The 27,376-nt window shown below is 28.5% G+C and overlaps 1 protein-coding gene across 1 annotated transcript; it reads right to left on the minus strand.

Moving 5' to 3' along the window:
• Positions 1-202: 202 nt before the first annotated feature.
• On the minus strand, positions 203-25,704 carry LOC100201228 (zinc finger protein 208). The gene is made up of 8 exons (XM_065817726.1): positions 25,387-25,704; positions 17,717-17,981; positions 17,265-17,483; positions 16,402-16,704; positions 10,912-11,187; positions 10,018-10,638; positions 1,258-1,484; positions 203-1,149 (listed from the first exon to the last, which is right to left on the minus strand). Exons 1-8 carry the CDS (start codon positions 25,504-25,506, stop codon positions 481-483), a joined length of 2,700 nt encoding a protein of 899 aa, XP_065673798.1. The 5' UTR covers positions 25,507-25,704; the 3' UTR covers positions 203-480.
• Between the last annotated feature and the right edge of the window lie 1,672 nt (positions 25,705-27,376).

Here is a 27,376-nt window from a genome sequence, read left to right on the forward strand (position 1 = left end):
TTGGCAAAATATAGCATAAAATTCAAATAAATAATAATAATATCAAGCCTCTCCTGTAAAAAAGGAATTATTTATTTATTTGGATATAAGGTTTACAAGATAAGCCATGACACGTTTTATTTTATATTCGGATTTATATCAAGCTGAGTATAAACAACTTTTACCTATTTTAAATGAGCATACGAATAACGAGAAAAATATATAAAAAACTTTTATGAAAATTTATTCATTAATAATTTATTATACATTTATAATGGCTAAAAATATATTCAAACAATTCTTTACTAAAACGCAATCAACTAAATCATAAAATAAACTTCACGAGATAAATAGATTTATTTTATGAGAGGGAAGGGGAGTAATGACAGCGGTAATGTACTATCGAAATTTATATAACATATTAATGCACTACCGATGTTAAAAACAAAAATACCAACTGAAAAGTGAAACACAACTTTTTTTGCAAAATTTTCAGACGAATTACTGAGTTGGTCCATATCTTTGTTGAAATATTGGCATTCCGTTTTGACTTCGTATAACAGTATCACCAATGGCTACTAAATCACTATTAAGTAAAGTTGTAAATTGAAGATTTCCCGGGAGAACACCTTGTGTAAATAATTGCAGCCCGCGATTTGAAACTGGTATATTTCCTTCCGCTTCCACTGTGATGCCATGCGGTAGATCTTGCTGGTGTTGCGCAGCATCAATCTGTCGTCGAAGGCTTTCACTATTTAATTGCGTAGACTCAAGCTGTCTATCCAATGTTTCTTGGAGATGATTGGTCTCTTCAGTAGTTAATTGACGAATAACACTTTGTGAACTTTCTCGTAAATTGGATTCTCGGGCTAAACTTTCTCTAAGAATACTTTCGTTTATTTGTCTCACAACACTTTCAGGTACCTGTCTTGCAATTTGAAACTGAGGAGAATTGCCTGAATGTTGGTTGATTGTGTAAAGTGTTTCAAGCGTAGTACGGGTTTGTTGTTGATCACCACTTCCATCTTGAGAATTAGGCGAGGTTAAGTAAGTGGATCCGTTAACTGTTTGTAGCGCGAGGTTACTCATTGTGGCTAATGTAATGTGATGTTGACTTGGATCAATACAATCTTGTGAATCTATGTCATCTTTTCGATATTTATGTTGATCCTATGTCAAATCAAAAAATTTTTTAAAGACTTTATTTATTTTAAAACTTTAATAGTAGAAACAAAAAAATTTACAACAAAAAATATGAAAAAATAGAACTAAATATACCTTCTCTCTTTCCTTTTTTAAATTTGAAGCAGCTCTGGCTAATCTTGCAGCAGTCTCAGCTTCAACTACAGCTTTGTGCTGTTGAATAAGCGGTTCAGGAGCAAGTTCTTCAAAAGGCTTCGGTATTTCAGGATTTTCGACATTATGTTGCTTGTACATATGCTGAATGAATTTTTTTGGACCTGGCTGCCCTTTTCCACAAACAGTACAGTAATAGCGAAAAACACCTGATAAAAATATTAAATTATAAAAATCTGCTATTACTTTAAAAGTTCAATTTATCTTATTTTAAGATTATTTGAAAAAAAAAAATGCTAGGTACAAATCTTCTACAGCTTTATATTATACTACCTAATAATAAATGTGCACAATTTTTATACAAAGTACACAAAACATATACATATAATCATATATAATATTTTGATTATATTATTATAAATTTATATAAATTATTACCTGTTAGTGGGGCAAAACACAAGAAAATGGAATCTCAATATAAAAATGGAAGGTATCTCAATATTGTCATATTTTAAATCAAAATTTTGACTACATCTTTTCAAGATATTATTAAGAACATGAAAGTAGTAATTAAGAAATCATAACTAAGAAACAATTGAGAAACACATCACGTAATTTAGAATTAGTAATATGTAATTGGGAAACAAATCAAATCAAATGTATTCTGAAATAGATTTTACATTTCATGGAATATTTACATATAGTACAAGTATTAATTTTAAGTAAACACCATAATAAGAAACTAAAACACCAAATTAAAAAACCCTAAACAAAATAAAACGTAAAACAGTACAATACTTAAACGAAAAACTTTATGGAATAATAAAGTAAGAATTTTTGATAAATTTAGGACAAAATTCAAATTACTTTTATACATCTATCTAGTATAAAAGACTTTTATATACCTAACTAAAATTTTTTATAACCAGTTATTGGTAATAATAATCAAAATAATAATACTATGATAAAAATAACAATTATATTAATAATAATAATAATAATAATAATAATAATAATAATAATAATAATAATAATACTATTATTATTAGTTATAATAACAACAATAGCAACAACAATAATAATAACAATAATAAAAAATAGCAATATTTATAATAGTGAGAGTTGGAAACAGAATAGTGATATTAATTTGAGAAAAAGTTAAGAAAGAGCAAGTATTATTAGTAATAAATCAGCATTAAAATGAAGAAAGTAGTAGAAAAGAATTTTAGAAAAGATGTATTAGTAGTCATAGACTAGCATTGAAGTGAATAAGGTTAAGATGGATATTAGATAGTCAGCATAGAGTAGAGTAGCATAGAAACTAGGAAGAATACTTGTTTAATAAAAAATTAAATAGAATGTTTTTGAATTTGGAAAATGTAGAGTAAACACAACATATAATTTAGAATGCATAGCATGTAATTAAGAAACACAATATGTAATTAAGATTTTGTAATATGTAATTTAGAAAAAAAAAACATGTAATTTAAAAATTGTTATATGTAATTAAGAAACATAACATGTAATTAACAATTCGTAATATGAAATTAAGATACATAAATTGTAGTTGTGAATGCATAATGTGAGCTTTATATGTTGTTATAAAAGGTCTTCTATAAAAGGACAATTCCAATTGAGTGTGGTAATGCCCGTATATATAAACCAAACAAAAAATATATCCATATGACAGCGGGTTTTAGGCTACAGAAAACGTCACTAAAGCCACATTATATTAGAAAAAGTACAGTTTTTTGCTAAAAGATACACAGATAGGCTACACCGTTTTCTAATATAGTGTGGTCCTAATCTTCCATCGGTCATAGTGAGTGTATATATATATATATATATATATATATATATATATATATATATATATATATATATATATATATATATATATATATATATATATGTATATATATATATATGTATATATATATATATATATATATATATATATATATATATATATATATATATATATATATATATATATATATATATATATATATATATAATGCGGTGGTGGGGTACGGTAGAGCGCTAGTCTCATAAGCAAGAAGTTCTGAGTTTGATCCTCACTACAACCCTGGTAGTACTGCGCTCAAATTATTTCTCTGCACAGTAGCCTTTTTCATCAAGGTTTGTGTTTCGAAGTTATAGAGTTGAGAGAGGGTTTTAACCACAACTAAAGTAGCTTTCTCAACTGTATATATGTGTATATATATATATATATATATATATATATATATATATATATATATATATATATATATATATATATATATATATATATATATATATACACTAATATATATATATATACAACTAAAGTAGCTTTCTCAACTGTATATATGTGTATATATATATATATATATATATATATATATATATATATATATATATATATATATATATATATATATATATATATATATATACATATACACATATATACACAAATAATTTTAAATGTATTCTACAAAAGAGTGCTCAATGCTCTTAAAAGAACAGAGCAATAATAAATTAGTAAAAAATTTTATACGTCGTTTTATCTATAAAGAATTCTGATGAGTCTAGATAAATAAAACAGTGTAAAATCAAAAAAAAACTAATTTATATATATATATATATATATACACACATGCATACACACACACATACTTATATATACACATATTTATTAGGGTGCATCAAACCCCCCCATGGGTTAAATTCTTAATGGTCCTACAATAAACATGTTCCTTTGGTGTTAAGTAGTTTTTGTGTGAAATATTATAAAAATATAACTATTCCTAATGGGTCCACATGAAGCACAAAATACTATGGCATTATTATGGTATTATTGCAAAATTGTATCTCTAACTTAGCATGAATGAAGAGTTTTATAATTCATATCTCCTTACTTACTGTAGAATGTTTCAAACTCTACTTGTGTTTTCAGGAGCTAGCAACCACTGTAACAATAGCATGGCACAATCCGCTGTGAAGTTTATGCCAAAAAAGACTCGTTAGAAAAGTTCAGTGTTTGGAATAGGAACTGGTATTACAGAAGCAGATGCGGAGATAACTGGTTGCAGATTACCAACAAGTGAACAAGTGCAAGTACATGTTTCAACAACAAACTGGCCTGTCTATAAAACGATCAAATTGTGACAATGGCAAAATTTTGTTGAAGCAGGTCATTCCTTTCTTCAAGAAAGCAAATGTTCCTATAATAACAAAAAAGAAGGCCTGTGAAAAAATCATTGCACCGTCTGAAAAGAATGCAAAACATCCTTTCAAGACTTCTGAAAAGAAACTGGTAAAAATGGACCATCAAACCACTTGCACTGGAATGGCAGCTCATATACCTTATAATATTCTCAAATCTCCAAGAATTGTGGCTTTGACAACAAGAATGAAAATTTTTCCTGCACAAGTCTGCACTCACTGAAGCCATTATTGAAGAATCAGGAGTTGATGCTAGCAAAATTGCTGTATCATATGCCACAGCAGACAGGTCTAGGTGTATGGTGAATGAAAAAATTGCTTCTGAAGTTAGGAAGTCATGGGTTCCAGTAAAGTATGCTTCCCTGCACTGGGATTCTAAACTGATGAAGAGCCAGGCAACACATGTCTTACAGGAAAGACTTGTGGTTGCTGTTGGCAACAACACAAATGTCAAAATTCTTGGCGTACCTGTTTATCAATCTGGAACATATCAACGATCTGGAGATATCATCACTAATGCTACAATGCAGTTGTTGCAGTTATGGAACTGTGCTGAGTCAATAGTAAACATGACTTTTGACACTACGGCCAGCAATACTGGACCTGTCAGTGCCACGAGTGTGGCCATGCTGCAAAGAATTGGCTGTGCATAGCTCTGGTCTGCATGCCGTCATCATGTTGGAGAAGTTATTTTAACACACCTTTTTAATGAATGGCACATTGAAGCATCAAAACCACCAGAAGTTACTGTATTTAGCACATTTAAGAAGCATTTTGACACAGTTCCTTGTGGAAGCGATGAGATACTCAGTCCATTCATCCTCTATCTTTTTCGAACGATTCACAAACTGTTTCTCAGGTTACTATGGAACATCAGTGAGAAGACTATAACGAATTTAGTAAATTGTTTGCTATACCTTGATCCAGAAAACACAAAATTTCATCGACCGGGTGCAGTCCACAAGCACGGTGGATGTCCAAAATATTGTACTCCATCAAAATGGTCCTTCTTGAAGAGCAGATCCATTTGTTACCAGCAGGAACAATTACCACTGCTGCACAGCAGAAGAAGTTATGCAGCTTCACCACCTCTATGTGTCTGATATACAGTGCCTGGTAGACAACATGTAGATCTCCAGTTGACGCCCCATGGCATCTCTGCCTTTATCAGAACCTTCTGAAGTACACGCAAGTGAGTTCTGAAAAATCTGAAAGCGCTATAAAAGCACTGAAGCGTCATCTGTGTTATCTATGTTCTGAAATGGTGCTCCTTGCTCTATTAAGTGACATTGTTTCAAAGCCTGAATTGCAGTACTTAGCCTAGAAGCTTCTGGTAGCAAGGCCTAGTGATGGAATGGCTCTGCCTCATGATCGCTACGGTCGATCGAACTACGATCTACTGGCTACTGACTACTACGATCGAACTGGCTTCAGAAAACCTAAGTTCCTAACTGAAATCACTGCCACAATAAGACTTGGAGATTTGGTTACTGCAGATTCATGATACATTTTCAGCCTTTAAGAGATAAACCTGGATTTTCTTAACAATAACGTTCACTGGCCAGTTCAACCTTTGTTTCTGTCATCAAAGATGAAGACAATTTCTGTCAATGTTATCAATGACAGTGCAGATCGCGGCGTGAAATTAAGTGCAGACTTTCTAGATGCAGCCGAAACCCAGCCAAGGTGAATTATCAGAACATTCTGCAAGTTGTTGAGGCTAACAGAAAGTTCCAAGTCTGTGCAGCTGTAAGAAGAAACAAGCAGCACCAACAGTCAAAGATCACAAAGATGACAACTAACAATATTTAACTATATACCCATAGTCCCAGCAGCTAAAAGCTACCTATTTACTGTGCTCTGTTCGATAATGTAAATTTTGTCATACTTGTTTGGAATATTTGAGTATTCTTTTGCCCATTTGACAGTCTTTGCAGTAATTTCAGGAACTATAAGTAATTTTGTGTATATTCATTGTTTAAATGTAACCAATGCCAATAATAGTATAAATTACAGTTTATTGCAAAAAATACAGATATTTGTGTTCGTTGTGGACCCATTAAATTGCCACAGAAAAATCTAAAATTTTTCTGTGGCAATTTAGTGGCAATTTAATGGCAATTTTGTCCTAATTTATGAAGTGGAACACAGGAATCATAGGGCCGAAACTGAAGTAAATAGTTCAAAAAAATTGTTAGGGGTTTGATGCACCCGATTATTTATTATACAACTTTTATGTAATTATATAACATAAATAATTATATAACAATTATATAATTATATAATATATATAATATATATATATATATATAATATATATATACTTTATGTAATTAAATGAATAAAAACAACTAGATAGCGGGACTTTAAGTTTCATGCCCGAAGGCAATCATCAGCCGTGAATACGTGGTATTTTTCAATGAGCAAAAAATATATAATTTGTTTTACTTAAATCCAGATTATCTCACTAAACGAGGTAATGTGAGTCGATTAACATTGAAAACTACAGTTAAAAGCTTTAAACTTAAAGGTTGTAACAACCGATTGAAAAATTTCTTAACAATATAAAAATTATAAAAATATATTCAAAACCTATAAATAAAAAAAAGATCAACAATAGATATCAACAAAATTAAAATTCCTGTGTCATTGTGCCATTCCTGTGTCTACTCTTGCTTCAGAGTCTGCCTTTAGTACAGGAGATCGTGTCCTTGACTCCTTCCGTACTTCATTGACTCCAAGAATGGTGGAAGCTTTAATCTGTGCACAAGATAGGCTAGTACATCTAATTAATATTGAGCACTTTCATACGAACAAGAGTTTTTGTATTTTACACCGCAATACTAACCTCACTTATATATATATATATATATATATATATATATATATATATATATATATATATATATATATTTATATATATATATATATATATATATATATATATATATATATATATATATATATATATATATATATATATATATATATATATATATATATATATATATATATACATATATACATATATACATATACATTTGTTTGTTTATTTATTAAAATGATGTGTCATAACAACTACATCCAAAAAAGGATATTTGAAGAATGCTGTTACAGAAATCATTTAAAAGGTAAGAGAAAACTAAAACAAAAAAAGCATCAACCGAGCTGGTAAAGGACATTAACACAGCAACTGGGAAAAATGTCAGTTCTTTTATTCGGCGGCACCTACTTAAATCGGGATTAAGGTGTGTTGCAATTAGAAAACCATTATTACGGTGTGGCAATAAAGAAAAACGATTTATATATGCAAAACAACACAAAGATTGGGCTCAGGAAATGTTTAATCGGGTTCTGTACACCGATTAGTCCAAATTCGAAATTTTTGGAACGAAAGGACTTTAATATGTTTGAAGAAGAATTGAAGAAGCCTATCAGCCTGAGTGTTTAAACCCTACTATTAAACACATAGGAGGCTCTTTACAAGTTTGGGGCTGTTTATCTTCATCTGGAGGAGGTGATTTGATCAAAATAGGGGGTGACTCACCGGGGAACGTTATGTGGATATCCTAAGACATCATGCTGTATCATCCGGAATGAGACTAATAGGTCATAATTTTATTCTGCAGCAGGACAATGACCCAAAACATTGTTCCCGAGTGGCAAATAATTATTTAAATGAAATGGGAGAGGAAGGAGTATTGGAATTGATGACCTGGCCTCCCCAGAGTCTAGTTTTGAATATAATTCAGCATATTTGGGATTAATTGGACAGAAAGAAGGTGGAACATGCTCCCTGAAATGTTGAAGAATGTTTTGAAGTACTTAGAAGAGAATGGCACAACATATCCCAGGATTTTATAACTAACTTGTATCTGTTCCCCGGCAAATATTGGCTGGGATTGAGGCAAAAGGAGGACATAGTAAATATTAAGAGTTTTTTATGAAGTTTGACATTAAAAAGTTCCATATTTTGTGTGAAATACATGTTTGACATTAAAAATGAAGTTTGACATTAAAAAGTTCCATATTTTGTGTGAAATACAATGTGTTTTAATAAGTTTATAATTTAGAATTATAAACTTAAATATTAGAGAATTCTCCGGGATTTTTTGAAAAAATGTAAGTGGTCTAAAAATTATTCACAGTACTGTGTATATATATGTGTGTGAGTGTATATATATGTATGTATATATATATATATATATATATATATATATATATATATATATATATATATATATATATATAATATAATTATTTTGAAATGCCACAAGGATAAACACTCTGTCAGTTAAATCTATATCAACAATTTTTCTTAGTATTTGACATTTTTTTCAACAAAATTAAATTTTTTTTGTTATAATTGTACAACTCAATTCGTCAATATATGATTAATTTTGATGCCTATATTTATTGTGTTTTAGCTATAGAGTTTTTTTTCAAAAAAATTTTACTTTTTGATATTTTTTTATAAATTCGGAGCAGAAACTTTTATATTTCATTTTTGTATGCAAGATGTACAATTCAAAGCAATTATGACACTTATAATGTAAGTATTGATTTATTCATAATATTTTTATTATATATTATATAGAAAAAATGTAAACGTAATCCAACCATTTACCATTTAGAGCCAATAAGATTAAAAAAACAAAAAAAAAAACACTGAAAATTACAAAAAGATAATCAAAGAACGAAGACAAAAGTAATGGTAACTTTAAACTTGTTTACTTGAAAAAATTAGATATTTTTTTTTTGTAATTCATCTACCCAAGGCTGAGAAGGCTACTGCAGATGAGGAGGCTACTTGTGGTTATAACCCTCTCTCAACTCTAACTTTGAAACACAAACTTTAACAAATAAGGCTGCTGCGCAGAGAAACAAGTTGAGTGCTGTACTACCAGGGACATGGAGGGAATCGAACTCAGAACCTCTCGCTTATGAAGCGAGCGCTCTACTACTACTGCATATTACTTAAAAAATCAGTAAAACAAATGAATTCTGAAGCACAGTTTCATGCTAGTATTTAATTAAATATAAAAAGTAAAAGACTATAGGATTTAAAGTTTTTCTACAAACTCACAGTTAAAATTCTATGTGTCAAAAAATTTATGTGTCATAAAATTTGATGTCGTAAAATTTTAACAGTGAGCATGTGAATCTTATGCAAAACATATTGACTCTTCTAATGATGCAAAAGTAGTCTAGAAACAGTATTCCACACAAGTATAGATAAAAGATTTATAAAGGTAAATGAGAACATGCATTAGATTACAACAAGCACTAATAAATTAATAAGTAAAACTACCAAGAAGATAATTATTCATAGATTCCCATAACTTTTTGCTATGACAACAAATATCAAATCTTTTATTTAATACTTAAATCATTCAAAATAATATTAAACATTTACAACTAAATTTTGAAAAATCGTTAAATATTTATTGTTAGTAAAATATTACTAACATAAATAATATATTTCAAAAGGAAAAAAAAACGTCAACAAAAAGAATATCAATAAGAAACCTGTGTGAGAACGAATGTGCTCTCTCAAATTATCAGTCCTTGCAAAACTCTTGTCACATTGTTCACACTTGAATGGCTTAACTTTTGAGTGAGAGTACAAATGGCGTGTCAATTTATCTTTGCGATAAAAGGTTTTTTCACATCCTACATGGTTTTTAAAAGGACATGGAAATATAGGTCTGTCAGGGGCATGAATCATTAAATGTCGTTTCAGCTTTTCTCTCCTTGAAAAACCTTTACCACAAACTTCACACAGAAAGTCTTGTGTAGCACTATGCATACCTAACATGTGATTTTTTAAATCGCGTGGTGTTTTGAATGATTTGGCACACAGCTCACATTTTTGTTCTTTATCGCTATGCAAGAGCTTGTGACGGACAAGTGCTGCTTTGTTAGTAAAAAGTCTTTCACATTGATCACAAGGATAGCTATGTGTTTCTTTTGTACTATGTCTCTCTAATTTGTCCTCAGTATAAAATCCTTCATTGCAAATTTTACATTTAAATAATTTAGTATGTTTACGCCTGTGTTCCATCATAGTTGTGCGACTGGGAAAAAGAAGCTGGCAAATTGGACAGCGATGCAAGGGATGCCGTGATCTACCTCTTCCTCTACCACGTCCTAATGGTTATAAAATAAACTTATAAAAAAAGTATTTAAACTATAAAAACAACTTGAAATTGAATCAAATAAAAAAGTACTTTAAAAAAAATTGTTCTTTACAAAATAAAAATCTCACAAACTAGCACAATCTCTGGACCTTTTTTCTGACTTGTCATAACAAATTACAATTAATAATAAAATTACAACAAGTTTTATAAGAATACTAAACTTCAATATTAAAGATCCCTTTAAACATCTAAACAAATTTAACCAAAGAAAAAATTTTCTCACCTTTGCTAAGTGAAAAAAACTTATGTATATTTTCAACCGTTGGTAATCCAGAAACATCATCTATTGTTGATAACATAACAGACTCTTGTTGTGTTAAGTTACTTGAATGAGGTGATGGGTCCGGATTATGACGACGCGGTGGGCGTGATTTTCGCTTAGCTTTAGGTGGCATACTCCCTCCCTCTTCCATTTCTTGCATACTATCAACAGCAGTTATTTTGTCTTTATTTGTTTCAAAATGCAAGTATGATTTTCCTGGTGGGCGCCCTCGACCACCTAAAAATTTTACAGAAATTAAATTAAAAAAATTAAACCAGTTTAAATTCTAAGTTTATTAATTAATTTATATAATTACATAATTAAGTTTGAAAAAAGGCTCAATTTCACTAAATTTTTATTCTGGGGGAAGTGGGGCTCATAAATAAATAAAAATTAACCTTATTAAAAAAACTGTTATTATAAAATTGTTTGATTAAAACAAGGTTTAACACTTAAATTTATAATTTAAGAATATTCTTTGAAATCAGCAGCTATTATAATCTTTTTCACTATGCTACACACTATGCAAGAATTCTATAAGATTATATATAGGATTATAAGATATTTATATATCTTCTTGCTTATTCATATTGGATTTGTCCCACCCTATATGAAGTTCCTTTAATTTTTAATTCAATTTTGTTATCGGCACAATCCAATGTCGAAAAGCATTACTGTAATTATTAAAACATTTTTCTTTTGAGTGAAGGAAGATATATATATATATATATATATATATATATATATATATATATATATATATATATATATATATATATATATATATATATATATATATATAAATCTTATATACAGGGTGATTTAATCAAAAGTATAAACTTTAAAATTGAACAAAAATTGTAGATCAAATCGGATTATTAAATCCGATACACCATTTTAAAGATAAATTAAAAGGAAATTGGGTGATAAGAATTTATTTTTTATTAATATGACCTCCATTTTTTTCAATTAATAAATGTCATCTTTTTGTAAAATTCAAAAACGTTGATTCCAAAGCCAAAGTGTTTATTTTTTGGATTTCTCTCGTGATGTTCTCTTTTAAATCATCCAAAGTCTTCGGTAATGGCTTATAAACTTTAGACTTAAGATAACCCCATAGGAAATAATCACATGGATTGAGGTCTGGTGATCGTGGAGGCCATTGTTGCTTGGTAATGAATTTCTCCCCAAATTTACTTTGTAACCACTCTTGAACCTTATTAGCCATATGCGGAGTAGCCCCATCTTGTTGAAAGTAGTATTTTTTGTGACTCTCAACTCTATAGTGCTTAGGCCAGAAAAAAATTTTAAGCATATCCAGGTAATTGTGCTGATTTACCGTTCCTTCGAAAAAGTAGGGTCCGTAGATTTTTCGGCAGGAAATGGCACACCAAATCAAAACTTTCGCATCGTGCAACAGTTTCTCTATCCAATCCTCAGGTCTCTCATTCAGCCACATTCTGTTATTTTGCTTGTTGAGCGACTCAGTAAGGTAAAAATAGGCTTCATCTGTAGTGATCAACCATTTGTGAACATCCTTTTCCAAGTCCAGCCACCATTGAGCAAAAAGCCTTTTTTCATAATCAAGTGGCAATAGTTGATGAGCACTCTGATATTTATACGGTTTGAGTTGTAAATCTTTGAGAAGAATATCATGGCAAATGCTGTATAAAATTTCAACATCAACTGAGGCTTTTCTGATCGACAATGTAGGATCTTCGAAGAAGAGTACTTTCAGCTTATTTCTGGCATTAATTCGAATGTCTCGCTCATTCCTCGGTTTTGGTGGCAAATCAAGTATTGTTCCGGTTGTATCAAATTTTTTAGATAATTTTGTGATAGCTGTTGCCATTGGACATGGTCTGTTCTTAAATTTACTTCTATAAGCTCTCTGAACCAGACTTACGCTCTTCAACTCGACCAATTCTTTTGTTAAAAATATGCGTTTTTGAATATCGTATCTCATGGCAATGCTGTTATTTTAATTTTTTTGAAATTATTAACATTAAATTTCCTTTTTAATGAGCTTTAAAATGTACTATCGCATGTAATGTATTTGCAATCAAAAAATTAATTATGTTAATTTAAAGTTTATACTTTTGATTAAATCACCCTGTATATCTTTTATATATATACAGCGGAGAAAATAAAATTAGCCTCACCTTTATTTTTCGTTCTAATTTAACAAAAATGGCAATCAAACAATTATTAAATCTACCCTATTTCTTATTATCTTTTACTACAATTAAAAAGTTTACTACAATTAAAAATTGGTATGTTTAATTTATTACAAGTGGAAAAAAAATTAAAAGTATTCGATTTGTGGAGAAAATAGAATTTATATACAAGAAAATACAAAAAGTATTTTGTTTTATGCTCATTTAATATTTAGTATTGCTTCCTTAATTTTTAATGACTTCAAATATGCAACTTGACATACTAGTCACAAGATTTTGGATAGTTTCTATAGATATTTCATTCCAAGCTTCTCAAAGCCCCCCAAACCATAACAGTTCCACCACCAAAGTTACAACTCATTCAAGTTTCTTTTTCTTTTCGAAGATCGCGCCAGTAATATTGATAGCCATCAGGACCATCTAAATTGAACTTTTTTCATCACTAAAGAGAACTTGATGCCACTCTTTCTGCAAAGACATGTGTTCTTTTGCAAATTGTAATCTAACTTCTTTATGACAACAGTAAGTTTTGGTCTTGGTTTACACTTTTCTGAACTGTGTTTGGATCTTCATGTAAAATTTGTCTCACACGTTGAACAGTTACTGGTAATTGTAAATCAACACGAATTTGAGATGTCATGTGCTGAGCAGCAACACGACATACAATGACTCATTTAGTACGATTATCAATTTTACGTTTGCCACCACTTTCCTTATAAGCTCCATAATTAATGCCAATCTTGAAGTAATGATTAACCACTTTGTAGATCTTTTAATTTTCTTTGTAATTTCCCAATTAGATAAGTCTGTATCTTTATATGCTTTGATTACTGCTTATACTTCATTCATTAGGCGCTTACCACGTCCCATTTCAAATTCAGGTATCAAAAATCAAATGTTAAAAACTTTATGAGCCATAATTTCAAAGTCTATGTTTAACTTACAAATAATAATAAAAAATTAAGTCAAAAATGCGTATCACCAGATCAAAATATGCAAGTAAACTGAAAATAGTTATTGATGAGGCTAATTCTATTTGCTACCGCAAATATTAAGTATTACACATTTTATGGTTTAATCAAATGTACCACAATTTAATTATGTTATATTATAATTTAAAAAGTTGTTGTTTGTAACAATAATTATATAAGTATGGATGCAAAAGATGCACCGCACAAGTTTGCTTAGAGATTTACAAAATATTGGATCAGTACATGGTGAGACTAATTCTATTTTCTTCACTGTGTGTGTGTGTGTGTGTGTGTGTGTGTGTGTGTGTGTGTGTGTGTGTGTGTGTGTGTATGTGTGTGTGTTTATATATATATATATATATATATATATATATATATATATATATATATATATATATATAATATTAATAATATATAAAGACTTCTCTAAATCATCGATCATTCAGGTCATGTTTTAAAAATCCGGAAAACTGTTTGGATAAAATATCCGGAAAAATCTGGAATATGTTTTCCCTTATTTTTCTTTTAATTTTGCTTTTAGCTGAGTTGTTTTCAAATTTTTTTCAAACTTTTCATAATTTTTCTATGAGTGATAAGTGAAAAAGCTTAAAAAACAAATATATTACAAAAATATATACCTAAACTTGTATGTATAGAAAATATTTTGGATATCCAGAAAAAATAAAAGTTAAAAAAAAAATCTGTAGAAAGATAATCCTGCTAAATTTAATTGTTAAAATTATCATAAAATTTTTAATGTTTTTATCATGTTAGGGCCACAGTTTAGAACTTCATTACTCCAAAGTCACCTTTAAAGAAAAATACAAAAAGATAAAAGTTTAGCATAAGCAGTTTATAACTAATCGATATTTATTTTTATACAGTGAACATAGAGCACAGTATGAATCAAGGTTTTTAACCATACTATTTATAAAAATAATAATGAATTCTTAACATGTTTGTAACATTTGGCAAAATATTAGTTTCTGTTACAGTAAACACCATCATTTCCATGAAACTACATCATTTCCATCAATACATGTTTCTTAAACTAATAAGTTTAAGAAACATGTATTGATGTGTATTTTATTCTACCCGTACATTTAGGGAGAATGAAATATGCAAGTTGATATTTAACTAAAAGAATACTTAATTAAAAAAGCAATCCAATAATAACAATTAAAAAGCAAAAGAATGATAAAAAATCTTTTGATCTTCTAGTGATGAAGTTGTGTCATTGAGAGTTTTTGGAGGTCGAGTTGAGTTGTCACTTGTGTTTGTACAAACTCATGGTATTTTGAAACCCAGTGACAACTTGGGTGTGTGTGAAAACTTCACCAAATCTAAAAAATTTTGCTTGCAGTTGACTAAAGCATTTTTTTTGATTAATTGCTGAACTTTGTTTGCATGAAACAAAACACAAGATGTTTATTACCAGCACAATTAAAACTTTTAAAACTGTACAACTGATTTTTTTATTGTTGTAACAATGAAAAAATTGCAACTACCATTCAGTACCAAAATTGTAATTGCATTAATCATCAGAGGAATTTCCTCAAAATTCTGAATGACATAAAAAGTCTATTTTAATTTTACTTCATTGAGTTAACTATGCAGTATCTTGAAATAGTTTGCTACTATTTCTTGGATGAAAGAAGCCGCTCTGAGTGATGAAAGACTATGACGTACCATTGGAAAACAGATATGATTGGCCATAGTATTGCAAATAGTTGGTAACAAGTGTAATGCCACCATCGTAAATTCTACCAGTGTCATAATTGGATTTAATTTGTTGAGCATATCTATTGTTAATTACTAAATATTATTGTTAATTGTTAGTTAATTTAAGGTTGCAGCAACCCCATGTTTGAACTACTGCAAGTTGTTTCACCTATGCCATGGACAATTTATAGAAATTGATTGATCAGTTTAGACATAATTATTTAACAAAAATTACATTTACTAAGTTAACAATTGGGTCATTCCAGGCTAACTCAATTTATGCTCGTCACCATACCATCTCAGATTTTGATGATTTTTGGAATACAAGCTTAAATTAAAGAAAGAAGACTTCACTCCAAATTTTAGTGTCTGACACCTTATGGTTTCCACAAAGGTTGCTTTTATGAACATTAATAATCCACCATAATAGACTTGTATTTAGAACGAGACTTAATATACATTTTTAATTAAGCAAACATACAAAAAAAAAATCAATTGGTGACAGTCAAACAACAAAAATCTGTAGAATAATAGAATAAAAACTAGTGTATTAAACAACAACATCTTTAAAAATAACTTACGCTTTTTAACTTGAATAGTTTGGTCAAATTTTGATGTTTCCTGTACAGGTAACTGTTCATTTTCTTTAATTTGAGTGTCATCTTTTTGCTCACTTTCCAGAGACATAAATGAATCACGAAAAATAGTGTTTTTTGCAGCAGCTAATAATATATTCTGATTCTCAAGAATAATTGAATTATGAAGAACAGATTTGGATGAGTTTGAGGGTTTGCAAACTTTAGATGCTTTGTGAGAGATGTAGTCTTGAAGTTTTTGAAATATTTGTTTACATCGACCACATTGATGTACATCCTCATCTTCACCTGCAAAATCAAATTTCTAAAAAATAATAATTTATTTGAATGATTGACTTCAAGTTGAATGAAGAAGACTGAAATAAATATAAGTCAAAATATAAAAAACAAATTGAATACAATATGAATCAGATCTTGTATCATTTTAATCATTAAGAAATCAAAAGCTTGAGTTACAATAAATTAAGGTGTAACAAGGTAAAAAACAGATAAAACTGTAATAAAAATTGTGCCTCGAAAAAATTTTTTTTTTTAAAACTTTAAAATATCAACATTCTGATTTAAATGAGTAGTGGGTCTAGCTTCACAAAAATTCAAATTAATTTTTCTGTCAACTTAGTTAAGTAAGCTTTTTTAAAAATAGTATGAGAATAAAAAGGCAATGAGATGACAGTTAATTCTATATTCTAAACACAGATAGTAATTCATAAAACAGCCCTCATGTTTCACGTCATATGTCAAGAACCCTAATTGAAGAAGTTTACCTACAGTAATGATATTATAATAAAGATTTATAAAATGCAAAAATTAAACTTTTAGTTTGTTTATTAACTAAAATATAAGGTAACCTGATAAATCATTTTCATCAATAACTTCTTCTTGATCTCTTTTATCTTCTGCAGTGATTTCATCATTTTCACTTACATAATGTTGTTCAAGTTGATCAGAGTTTTGCAAGTGACTTACTGATATGTCATTTGAAGTACTATCATAGTTATTAATGGAAGGTGTAGCTGTTGAAACGAGTTTTGAAAAATCAAACATACCTGCATGTCCTCCAAACGTTGCTAAGTAACAAAAACTAAGCTAAATAACTATAAAATTATAAGATTATAAATATATAATACAAATAAACTTTAAACTAAAACAATTCAATCAATTTCTGTATGTGTATGTGTCTACACACACACACACACACACACACACACACACACACACACACACACACACACACACACACACACACACACACACACACACACACACAATATTTAACAATATTTTTTACAACAATATATACCTGATGTGTATTGGAAACCGCCATTACTCGTATAGTTTTGACCAGATGACAAATAAGACTCAGAGTGTACATACTGTTGATCTGACTGTTCAAGACTTCTTGACCAATGTGGAGAATATATATGAGAATTACCTTGCTGTATTGAATAACTTTGTTCAGAAACTGATAATAAATGTTTTTGTTTTTGCTGGTTATTTTGTGAATAAACAAGATTCGGCAATGAATTGAATTGTCTATCTAACTTATGATTTTTTTTATGTTGATCCTAAAATATAAAAAAATTCATAAAATTTTCTGACTTTTTCTGTAGAAGATTATTGTTTACATTTTAAAATCTGAGGGTTGAAAATTTTTGATACTACATAAAAAAAGGAGTATATATATATATATATATATATATATATATATATATATATATATATATATATATATATATATATATATATATATATATATATATATATATATATATATATATATATATATATATATATATATATATATATATATATATATATATATATATATATATATATATAGAACCCTTAGATGTTGTCCGAAAGTTTTTTCCATATTTTGTTGACAAAAAGTAAAAATTAAAATGCAAGACCGGAATTTTTTTTTTTAAATAATGATAGACTGCCTGCCCCAACCAAACCCTCAGTCGATGTAGCAGCACTCCCTTGCGGGTCAGGCTATTTGTCAGTCGATGTAGCAGCACTCCCTTGCGAGTCAGGCTATAAGATAGTCGATGTAGCAACACTCCGCGCATGATTTACAGTAAAAAAAATAAAAATAAAAACATTTTATTAAAAAAAATTAAAATAAAAACATTTTATTAAAAATATTAAAAATAAAAACATTGTTTATATTGTTAAAAACATTCAGAATGTTTTAAAAACATTCAGAATGTTTTTAAAAACATTCTGGTCAATTAAATTTGCGTTTTTGTGGTTTTTTTATATAACAATTAATTTGTAATTAAATTAATGGTTTTGACTTTCGTCCAACACGAAAATGTTGGACGAAAGTCAAAAGTAATTAAAAGTGACGTATGTGGTGGCGTAAGAATCACTTTTTTCCTTCCACACATCCAAAAGCCAACAAACTAAAGATATAAATATATATATATATATATATATATATATATATTATATATATATATATATATATATATATATATATATATATATATATATATATATAAAGAGACTTTTTTCAAACCTTGTCCCGGCCTCAGCTAAACTATAAGATTTAGCAGGGGTTGATAGCCGGGGCTAGAAAAAAATTTATAACTTTATAAATTAATACTGACACATATTTATATATTTTCAAACTCTAATTTACTTGCAACAAGATTGCAAGCAACCACTATTAAGTTATAAGTTACTTTAAAATAGAGAATAAGTAAAAATACTAGGAAATAGTTGACTGAAGACTTCAAAAGTTGTAGGTCATATATAAAAGAAAAACATAAAGATGGCTAATAGTCATAAGGTTTTTAGATCTGCAAGGAAAAAAACTGGATTAATAAAAGTTTTTATAGCACGAAGGGAAAGATACAGTAATAGGATGCAACTTGTTGAATAAGAAACAAGCAAGAATGAATTTTGGTTTATCGTAATAGAGATGATAGCTTGTTTGAGCATTGACCATGATTGTATTTGTACAAAAAAGAAAGAAATGCAACCTTACAATAATGGGAGAGTGGCTCAAGCTTGGCAGATAAAGCAGGCCTAATTTATTATTATTAATTTTTTTATGTTAACTCACCTCTCAAAGGCTGAAAACACCACTACAGATGAGGATGCTACTTAATTGTGGTTATAAGCCTCTCTCAACTATAACTCCAAAATATGAACCTTTACAACCAAGGCTGCTGAACAGAGAAACAAGTTGAGCGCGGTACTACCAGGGACATGGTGGGGATCAAACTTGGTACCTCTCGCTTATGATGCGAGCACTTTACCACTACACCACAAACGCATTACATTTACAATGTGCTTTTAGATTTTGTCTGAGAGTAAGGTTTTAGTCCAGAAAGAAAGATCCTGTCTGATGTTAAGCTACACTCTTCTTTCTTTCAAGTAATTTTAGGGGTACAACAAGATATCTTGTGGTACCCTTAGAGTTACTTGAAAGAATGAAGAGTCTAGGTCTTCAAGAATAATTTATTACTGCAGTTAGTAAGAAATAATTTAATAATCTCAAAACCTTTATATAAAGAAACTAATAACAGAGGGAAGCTTATCGTAGGATAGTTGGAGAGGTCAAAGTGTTTTCTAGATTTTTTAAAAATTGGAGCCACTTATTTAGCACTTTTTAGAAATGAAATATTAAATATTATATAATCAATAAGATTAAATGTTAGACTTACTTTAGTTAATGACATTGTTTAAGACTAACCAAAAGTCTCTTGAACCAAACATCTGATATAAGATACAAGATTTAGTAAATTGAGAATAACAGAGCTTAACATCAGACAGGACCTTTTTAAATTGGGTTCTTGGAATAATAAAAGGACATTTGTTCTTAAGAGAGATGTTCTTGTAAAAAAGAAATAAATGATTAATAAAGCAACTGCTCAAGATGGTGAAAAATATGGAGTAGAATGAGGTTTGGTTTAAAATAGAAAAGTAGGAATAAAAGCTTCTAAATTTTTAGTTCTGAAGGAATATAAGCTTCTGAAATGCGCTTTATGCGTACATTTTAGGGATATAAATATATATGTTTGCTATTTATTTAGATGCTGGCATACAATATCCTTTCATATTTATATAAACTTTAGTATTTATATGGTGTAGTATTTGCTGAAAGAGATGATGATGATTATGATGATGATGATGGTAATAATGATTATGATGATCATGTTGATCATAATGATGTTTATATATGCATATTTATACAAAATATAACATGAATTTTGAATAGAAAAAAAAACTTTAGGATGTATAAATGTTTATGCAGCCCCAGTCACAAACCCGGCCCCGGTCAAATATCAACCCCAATCATTTAATATATATATATATATATATATATATATATATATATATATATATATATATATATATATATATATATATATATATATAAAAGTATATATATATAAGTATATATATAAGTATATATATATATATATATATATATATATATATATATATATATATATATGTATGTATATATATATATGTATGTATATATATTCATATATATATACATATATATATATATATATATATATATGTATATATATATATATATATATATATATATATATATATATATATATAGATCTATAGTTTGTTGTCTTTGGGAAGAGCGGAAGGAAAAAAGTGATTCTTACGCCAACACATACGTCACTTTTAATTACTTTTGACTTTCGTCCAACATTTTCGTGTTGGACGAAAGTAAAAACCATTAATTTAATTACAAATAAATCGTTTTTTAAAAAAACCACAAAAACGCAAATTTAATTGACCAGAATGTTTTTAAAAACATTCAGAATGTTTTTAAAAACATTCTGAATGTTTTTAAAAACATTCTGAATGTTTTTAACAATATAAACAATGTTTTTATTTTTATTTTTTTTACTGTAAATTATGCACGGAGTGTTGCTACATCAACTATCTTATAGCCTGACTTGCAAGGGAGTGCTGCTACATCGACTGACAAATAACCTGACTCGCAAGGGAGTGCTGCTACATCGACTGACAAATAGCCTGACCCACAAGGGAGTGCTGCTACATCTACTATCTTTTAGCCTGACCCGCAAGGGAGTGTTGCTGCACCGACTGAGGGTTTGGTTGGGGCAGGCAGTCTATCAATTAATAAAAAAAAATTCCGGTCTTGCGTTTTAATTTTTACTTTTTGTCAACAAAATATGGAAAAAACTTTCGAACAACATCTACGGGTTGTATATATATATATATATATATATATATATATATATATATATATATATATATATATATATATATATATGGGCAATTCCGCAAGAAAGAGAAGAAAAAAAAAGAAAAAAAGTTATGAAAACACATTTCTGACTAGGTGAATACTTTTAGTGGTGTACCGCAAGGGTCTGTAATTGCAGCACTTTTATTTGCTTTATACATTAACGACCTTCCATAAAAATTGCATAATGTAACCAAACTATATGCCGATGATACTAAAGTGCTTTCTCAATTATCTTCAGAACAATGCGCTACTAATCTTCAAAATGATCTAGATATTGTCTACAAATGGTCTCAAACCTGGCTTCTTTTGTTTAACATATCAAAATATGTAGTTATGCATTATGGTCATAATAACAAAAAATATTCATATAATTTAAACAGTATTCAACTGAAAGAGTCAGATACAGAAAGAGATCTTGGAGTGCTTTTTAATGCATATTTAAAATGGAAAAATCAAGTGATTAATGCTTCTAACAAAGCAAATCAAATGCTTGGTCGTATCAAAAAGTAATTTGCCTGTTTCGATTATAAATTACTTTGTTTGCTTTATATTACTTTTATTTGCCCATTGCTAGAGTTTGCAGTTCCGGTATGGTCTCCATATTATAAATCTGATATATATATATATATATATATATATATATATATATATATATATATATATATATATATATATACAATGTTCAACCTTACCCAGTAAGATTTTATTTTAGGCAGTTAAAATAACAATGTCAGTCAACAGGGGAAGCAGATCCTGACTTCCCATAATTGCTAAATTAATGTGGCATGGAGGAAGAGATAAATGTTTCAAAATAATTAAATAAAGGGAGTTAATAAATAATTATTAAATAAGTTATCAAAAAGTTATTAAATAATAAAAATCAAGTAAAATGGTATAGACTTTAAATTAAAGTCACTATTGAAATATATAACTACTCTTCTACCTGCAATGCAATTAAAAGTACCTCAAAAATATTGAAGGTAATTATTATTAATGGTGTAAAATTATTGAGTCGCAATAGTCAAACTTAATTGTCCTGTGCATTTATGGAAAAAACCTCAGTTTCTGTATAGGGGAGAGTGGTGTACCTTAAAGGTGAGTGTACCTTGGAGGCACGTCAATTGTGCTGCCATCTTGAGTGATGAATTCAAACTGAAATTTTAGTTGCATGTATTGGCCTCTAAAGGCTCATAATAAGTTGTTTTACCACGGCTTAGCACATTTGTTGTTGCAATAAAAATAAAAGTATGTTTCCGGTACCAAAAAGTAGTTTTTATAGAGTGCATTCTTTTTTTTCTACAACTGTAGGTATAAACTTTGTTTTAAAACTGATTATCAAAAATTGTAAAACATGTTTTCAGGTGCATTTATGCATGCTTGAAACTGCTTAACTCCTAACATACAATAATATGGTAGCAGTTTTGTAAAATCTGTGGTAGCGGTGTACCTAGGAGGTAGCTAATGTTGTGTACCTTGGTGGTACCATCAAGGTACAAACTTGCATGATTTTGTAAATATTATTATAAGTAATATTTGTTATGAAAGTATTTTTTTAATGTAATATATTATTATAGTTTATTATGATATTTTTTTTGTTTATTAAGACTTCCTTTAATATAATATGATGTTTGTATTTCTTTGTTAAATTGTAATTATTTTTTTCAAATTGTTATTTTCTCTTTGATAATTTTTTTGAATTATCAAAGAGATTATAAAACTGTGTATGAGTTGGACAAATTAGATACGGTCTTTTAGTTGCCACATCCCTCTATTAGAGGAGGTTCAGCACGACAGGTGGAAAAACTCATTTGGCTTTAACTTTGATTACCTGAATGTAGAGTAGACAAATGCTAAATCAAAGTGAAATACTTATTATTACTAAACTTTAATGTAGATATTTGTTATTACTCTTTTCTTAATCAATATAATTTCTTTTGTAAGTTTTTAATACTTCTAAGTATAAATTAGTATAAATTTATAATATATAATTACAACTTATGTTGAAATTATACATCATTATAAATTTAAATATAGTTATCAATTAATACATAGTTTATATAAATCTAACTAGATAGATTAATATTATCTCTGATGTGTCAATTATCCTTTAAGTAAACATTATATAAAACATCTACCATGTTGAGTACTTAATCTGTTAAAACAATAATACCTCCAAGATAAAAAATACATACCTCCAAGGTACACCACCGGTGGTGTACTTTGGAGTACCTTGGCTGTAATGTAAGCTGTTTTTTAAACTTAAAAAAATGAATGAAAAAATATGTCTGGATGTTTAATAAAAAATCCTAGAGTAACTAATATCATAAAGTTAATGAAAATATATTACAGAACATATTGTAAGTATTTTTTTAAATATATGTAAAAGTTTGAAAATACCTCAGAGGTACACCACTCTCCCCTACATATGCTATAATACTTATGTTGAAATGTTTTTTGCCAAACGTTTATTCTCAAGACTATACAAGTCTAAATCAAGTGACTTTTTAAAATAAACTGAAGGATTTTGGTAAGAGCAAGGTTTTAATTTTTTTATTATGTATTCAATAAAAACCTGAGTGTAACTGTTTTTGGATAGTTAATAATCATAACAGTGTTAAAAAAGATGGCTTACACTATTATTTCAAGTATATCTTTTAAAAACTACTTAAATCAAAATTAGAGTACTTTCCTTTCAGTTTCAGAATATTTTAATTAAATTTTTAATCACCATTACAAAAAATATATGTATACTTAAAATGTCAAATTTTTACATCCTCACTGTTGTCACAAGATAAATCTAAACATGCATAAATTTCAACCAATTTTTTTTTAATTTCATATCAGAAATTTGGTAAACTGTATGTATGTACATATGTATGTATGTATGTATGTATGTATGTATGTATGTATGTATGTATGTATGTATGTATGTATGTATGTATGTATGTATGTATGTATGTATGTATGTATGTAAGTATGTATGTATGTATGTATGTATGTATGTATGTATGTATGTATGTATGTATGTATGTATGTATGTATGTATGTATGTATGTATCTATATACACACATACATACATAGATATATATATATATATATATATATATATATATAATATATATATATATATATATATATATATATATATATATATATATATATATATATATATATATATATATATATATATATATTAATGTCTGATATGAAATTTAAAAAAAGATTGAGTTTTAAGCACATTTTTCTTATAACATACGATATAAAACAAGAGTAAGGACGATCCTTTAACTAATTTGGAATTGATTTTTTATTAAGTCACATTTGAATGGATTTATTTAGTTAAAATAGGGGGTGCAGCCCAAAAATGCTTCCCTTTGAATAAAAATATTAGGCAAGAAAGCATTTTTAGGACCAGAATAATATTTGCCAGTTCGTTACAAGATAAATTTTATTAAATGACTAAATACTTATTTAGAAATTTTTCAAACCGATTCAAATCAATATATCTGCTCTGCGTTTTATGATTAGAAAGTTTAAAATGATGGACGCCCGAATTTCTCCAAGCTTGGTATATACACAGGGGGCTAATTAAATCGAAATTGTAATGATACAATGATCGCTTTATATAATAATAAAGATTTTTTCTCTTAAGAAGAAATAGTTTAACGTATGTAATGATACTTTTCTAAATATACGGTTAAAAAACTTCTTTTACCTCATTCATTATTGGTTTCACTTCATCCATTTCTTCGACATGATCTCCCAAAGAGTCACCATTTTGAATTTGAGGAAGGGTGCTATCAAAATGTATACTAACGTTTCTTAAACTCTCCATGCTATGTTTTTATATGACTTTTAAATAAATAAATTTAGAGAAAAGTAAATTAATGTTTTAAACAGCACCAAAAATAGATCCGGCTAGAACATTTTGTTTGATTTCGCTTGTTACGATAAAACTTTTATCAGCTGCTTTTCTCGCAAGAGCAAAATTCTTTACCAAACCTCCTGACGTAAGGTTTAGATTTTGACAATTGCGGGGGGTTGCAAAGTATGACTTAATAAATATTTATGTAATAGTTTTAGAAGTTTTATGTAATAGAATAGAAGGACATATTTTAGACTCAAGTGTTTGTTTCTTTTTGATTATCTATATCTTTCTAAACGGATTTATAAGATGTTTAGTTTTAAAGATCTGTACATTTTTTTCAATTTGATCATAAATCTATTAATTGTACGGTATTATATCTCTTGTTAACGGTATATATATATATATATATATATATATATATATATATATATATATATATATATATATATATATATATATATATATATATATATATATATATATATATATATATATATATATATATATACTAGTATTAATATATATATTAGCATTAAATACTATATAATATATTTTATATTATTAAATACTAAAGCATTGTAACTTGAGCAGCCGTGGTGCAGCGGTTAGAGTTTTGGCTCAGAACCCAGAGGTCCTAGGTTTGACGCCAGCTCCAGCCCAACAAGCGACATTGGTACGGAAGGAGGCGTGAACTTCCCGTTAAATGCTCTCCCGCGGTGCTCTGTGATAAGACCGTAAAGGCTTCTGGGAGCACCTAAAATAAGTACAAAAAAAAAATAATAACTTGTGATTTCAGGTTTCGGGATAAATTTCTGCGATCTTTTAGAAGTGTCCTACAATAATATACTTAATTTAAACTGATTTCCAACATATTTTTCTAAAAAAAAAAAAACAAGAAATAAAAAAATAAATGCTGTCAGCAGTAAATACAAAAAGGGTGAGGGGCGGAGTGAACCAAAAAAATACTAATCATCATGTAATTTAAAAACAAACTATACGCATAGCTATTTTTGAAATTTCTTTTTATGAAAAAAAAAAAACAATTTACATAATACAACTGCAGAGAGGCTGCGTATGCAGCCTTTCTACTATTAAGTTATATAAATTGGTTTTTTTCATAAATAAAAACCATTTGAAAATTTTATATTGTTTTTCATTGTTTGTTTGTTTTATCTCTATTTTACATAAAACTTTGAGATAAAACTTCTAATAATGAGTACATACATAGTAAAATGTAAGTAATAAGGAAAAAAAAGCCAGTTTTGAAAAAACAAGGAAAAGTCAAAGAGTTATTAGTTTGAGTCTTGCAGAATATTTTACAATAAAAATAAGAAGTATTCTATTGAATGGTTTGCAACAAAGCTGATAAACGGCATAAATATTCTCGATTCCACTTTTCTTCCGCAGAGGCGGCTGCCTCCCGAATAATTTTTAGCGGAAAAATTTTCTTTATTCCACCTCCAGTGGTTTCCGCCTTTCTGTTGGCGTCCGCAGTCAGAATTTTTTTTGGAGGCAAAATGTTTTGGAGGCCAATGCCAAAAGAGAGAAATGAAAGCCAATGGCGGCCGCTTCTAGAAGAAATTTTGGAGGCAAAACCATTTGGAGGCCGCCTCCAATAACTTCTGCCTCCCACCTGGCTGCGGCCGCCAAATTGGAGGCGAAAGTTTTTGCGAAAATTGTAACGAAAAATAATTGCACGTTTGTCTTTAAGTTAACGAGCAATTAAAAGATTAACTGAGAACAAATGTTAAATATTTGACATCAAAAGTTCATTTTATATAATTTATTTACTATTTAAAAATTTTTTTGAAAAAAAATTATAATTTTGTCAGAGTGG

Source organism: Hydra vulgaris, chromosome 14 (assembly GCF_038396675.1).
Source record: "Hydra vulgaris chromosome 14, alternate assembly HydraT2T_AEP".
NCBI classification, from domain to species: domain Eukaryota; kingdom Metazoa; phylum Cnidaria; class Hydrozoa; order Anthoathecata; family Hydridae; genus Hydra; species Hydra vulgaris.

Bases quoted from the DNA above. Each gene is read 5' to 3' on its own strand.
- LOC100201228 (XM_065817726.1), bottom strand. From the start codon at position 25,506: ATGGAGAGTTTAAGAAACGTTAGTATACATTTTGATAGCACCCTTCCT. The intron at 16,705-17,264 runs GTTACCTTATAT...TTGATTTTGCAG, and splicing joins TGATGAAAATGATTTATCAG to GTGAAGATGAGGATGTACAT. The intron at 1,150-1,257 runs GTATATTTAGTT...GATTTGACATAG, and splicing joins TAAAAAAGGAAAGAGAGAAG to GATCAACATAAATATCGAAA.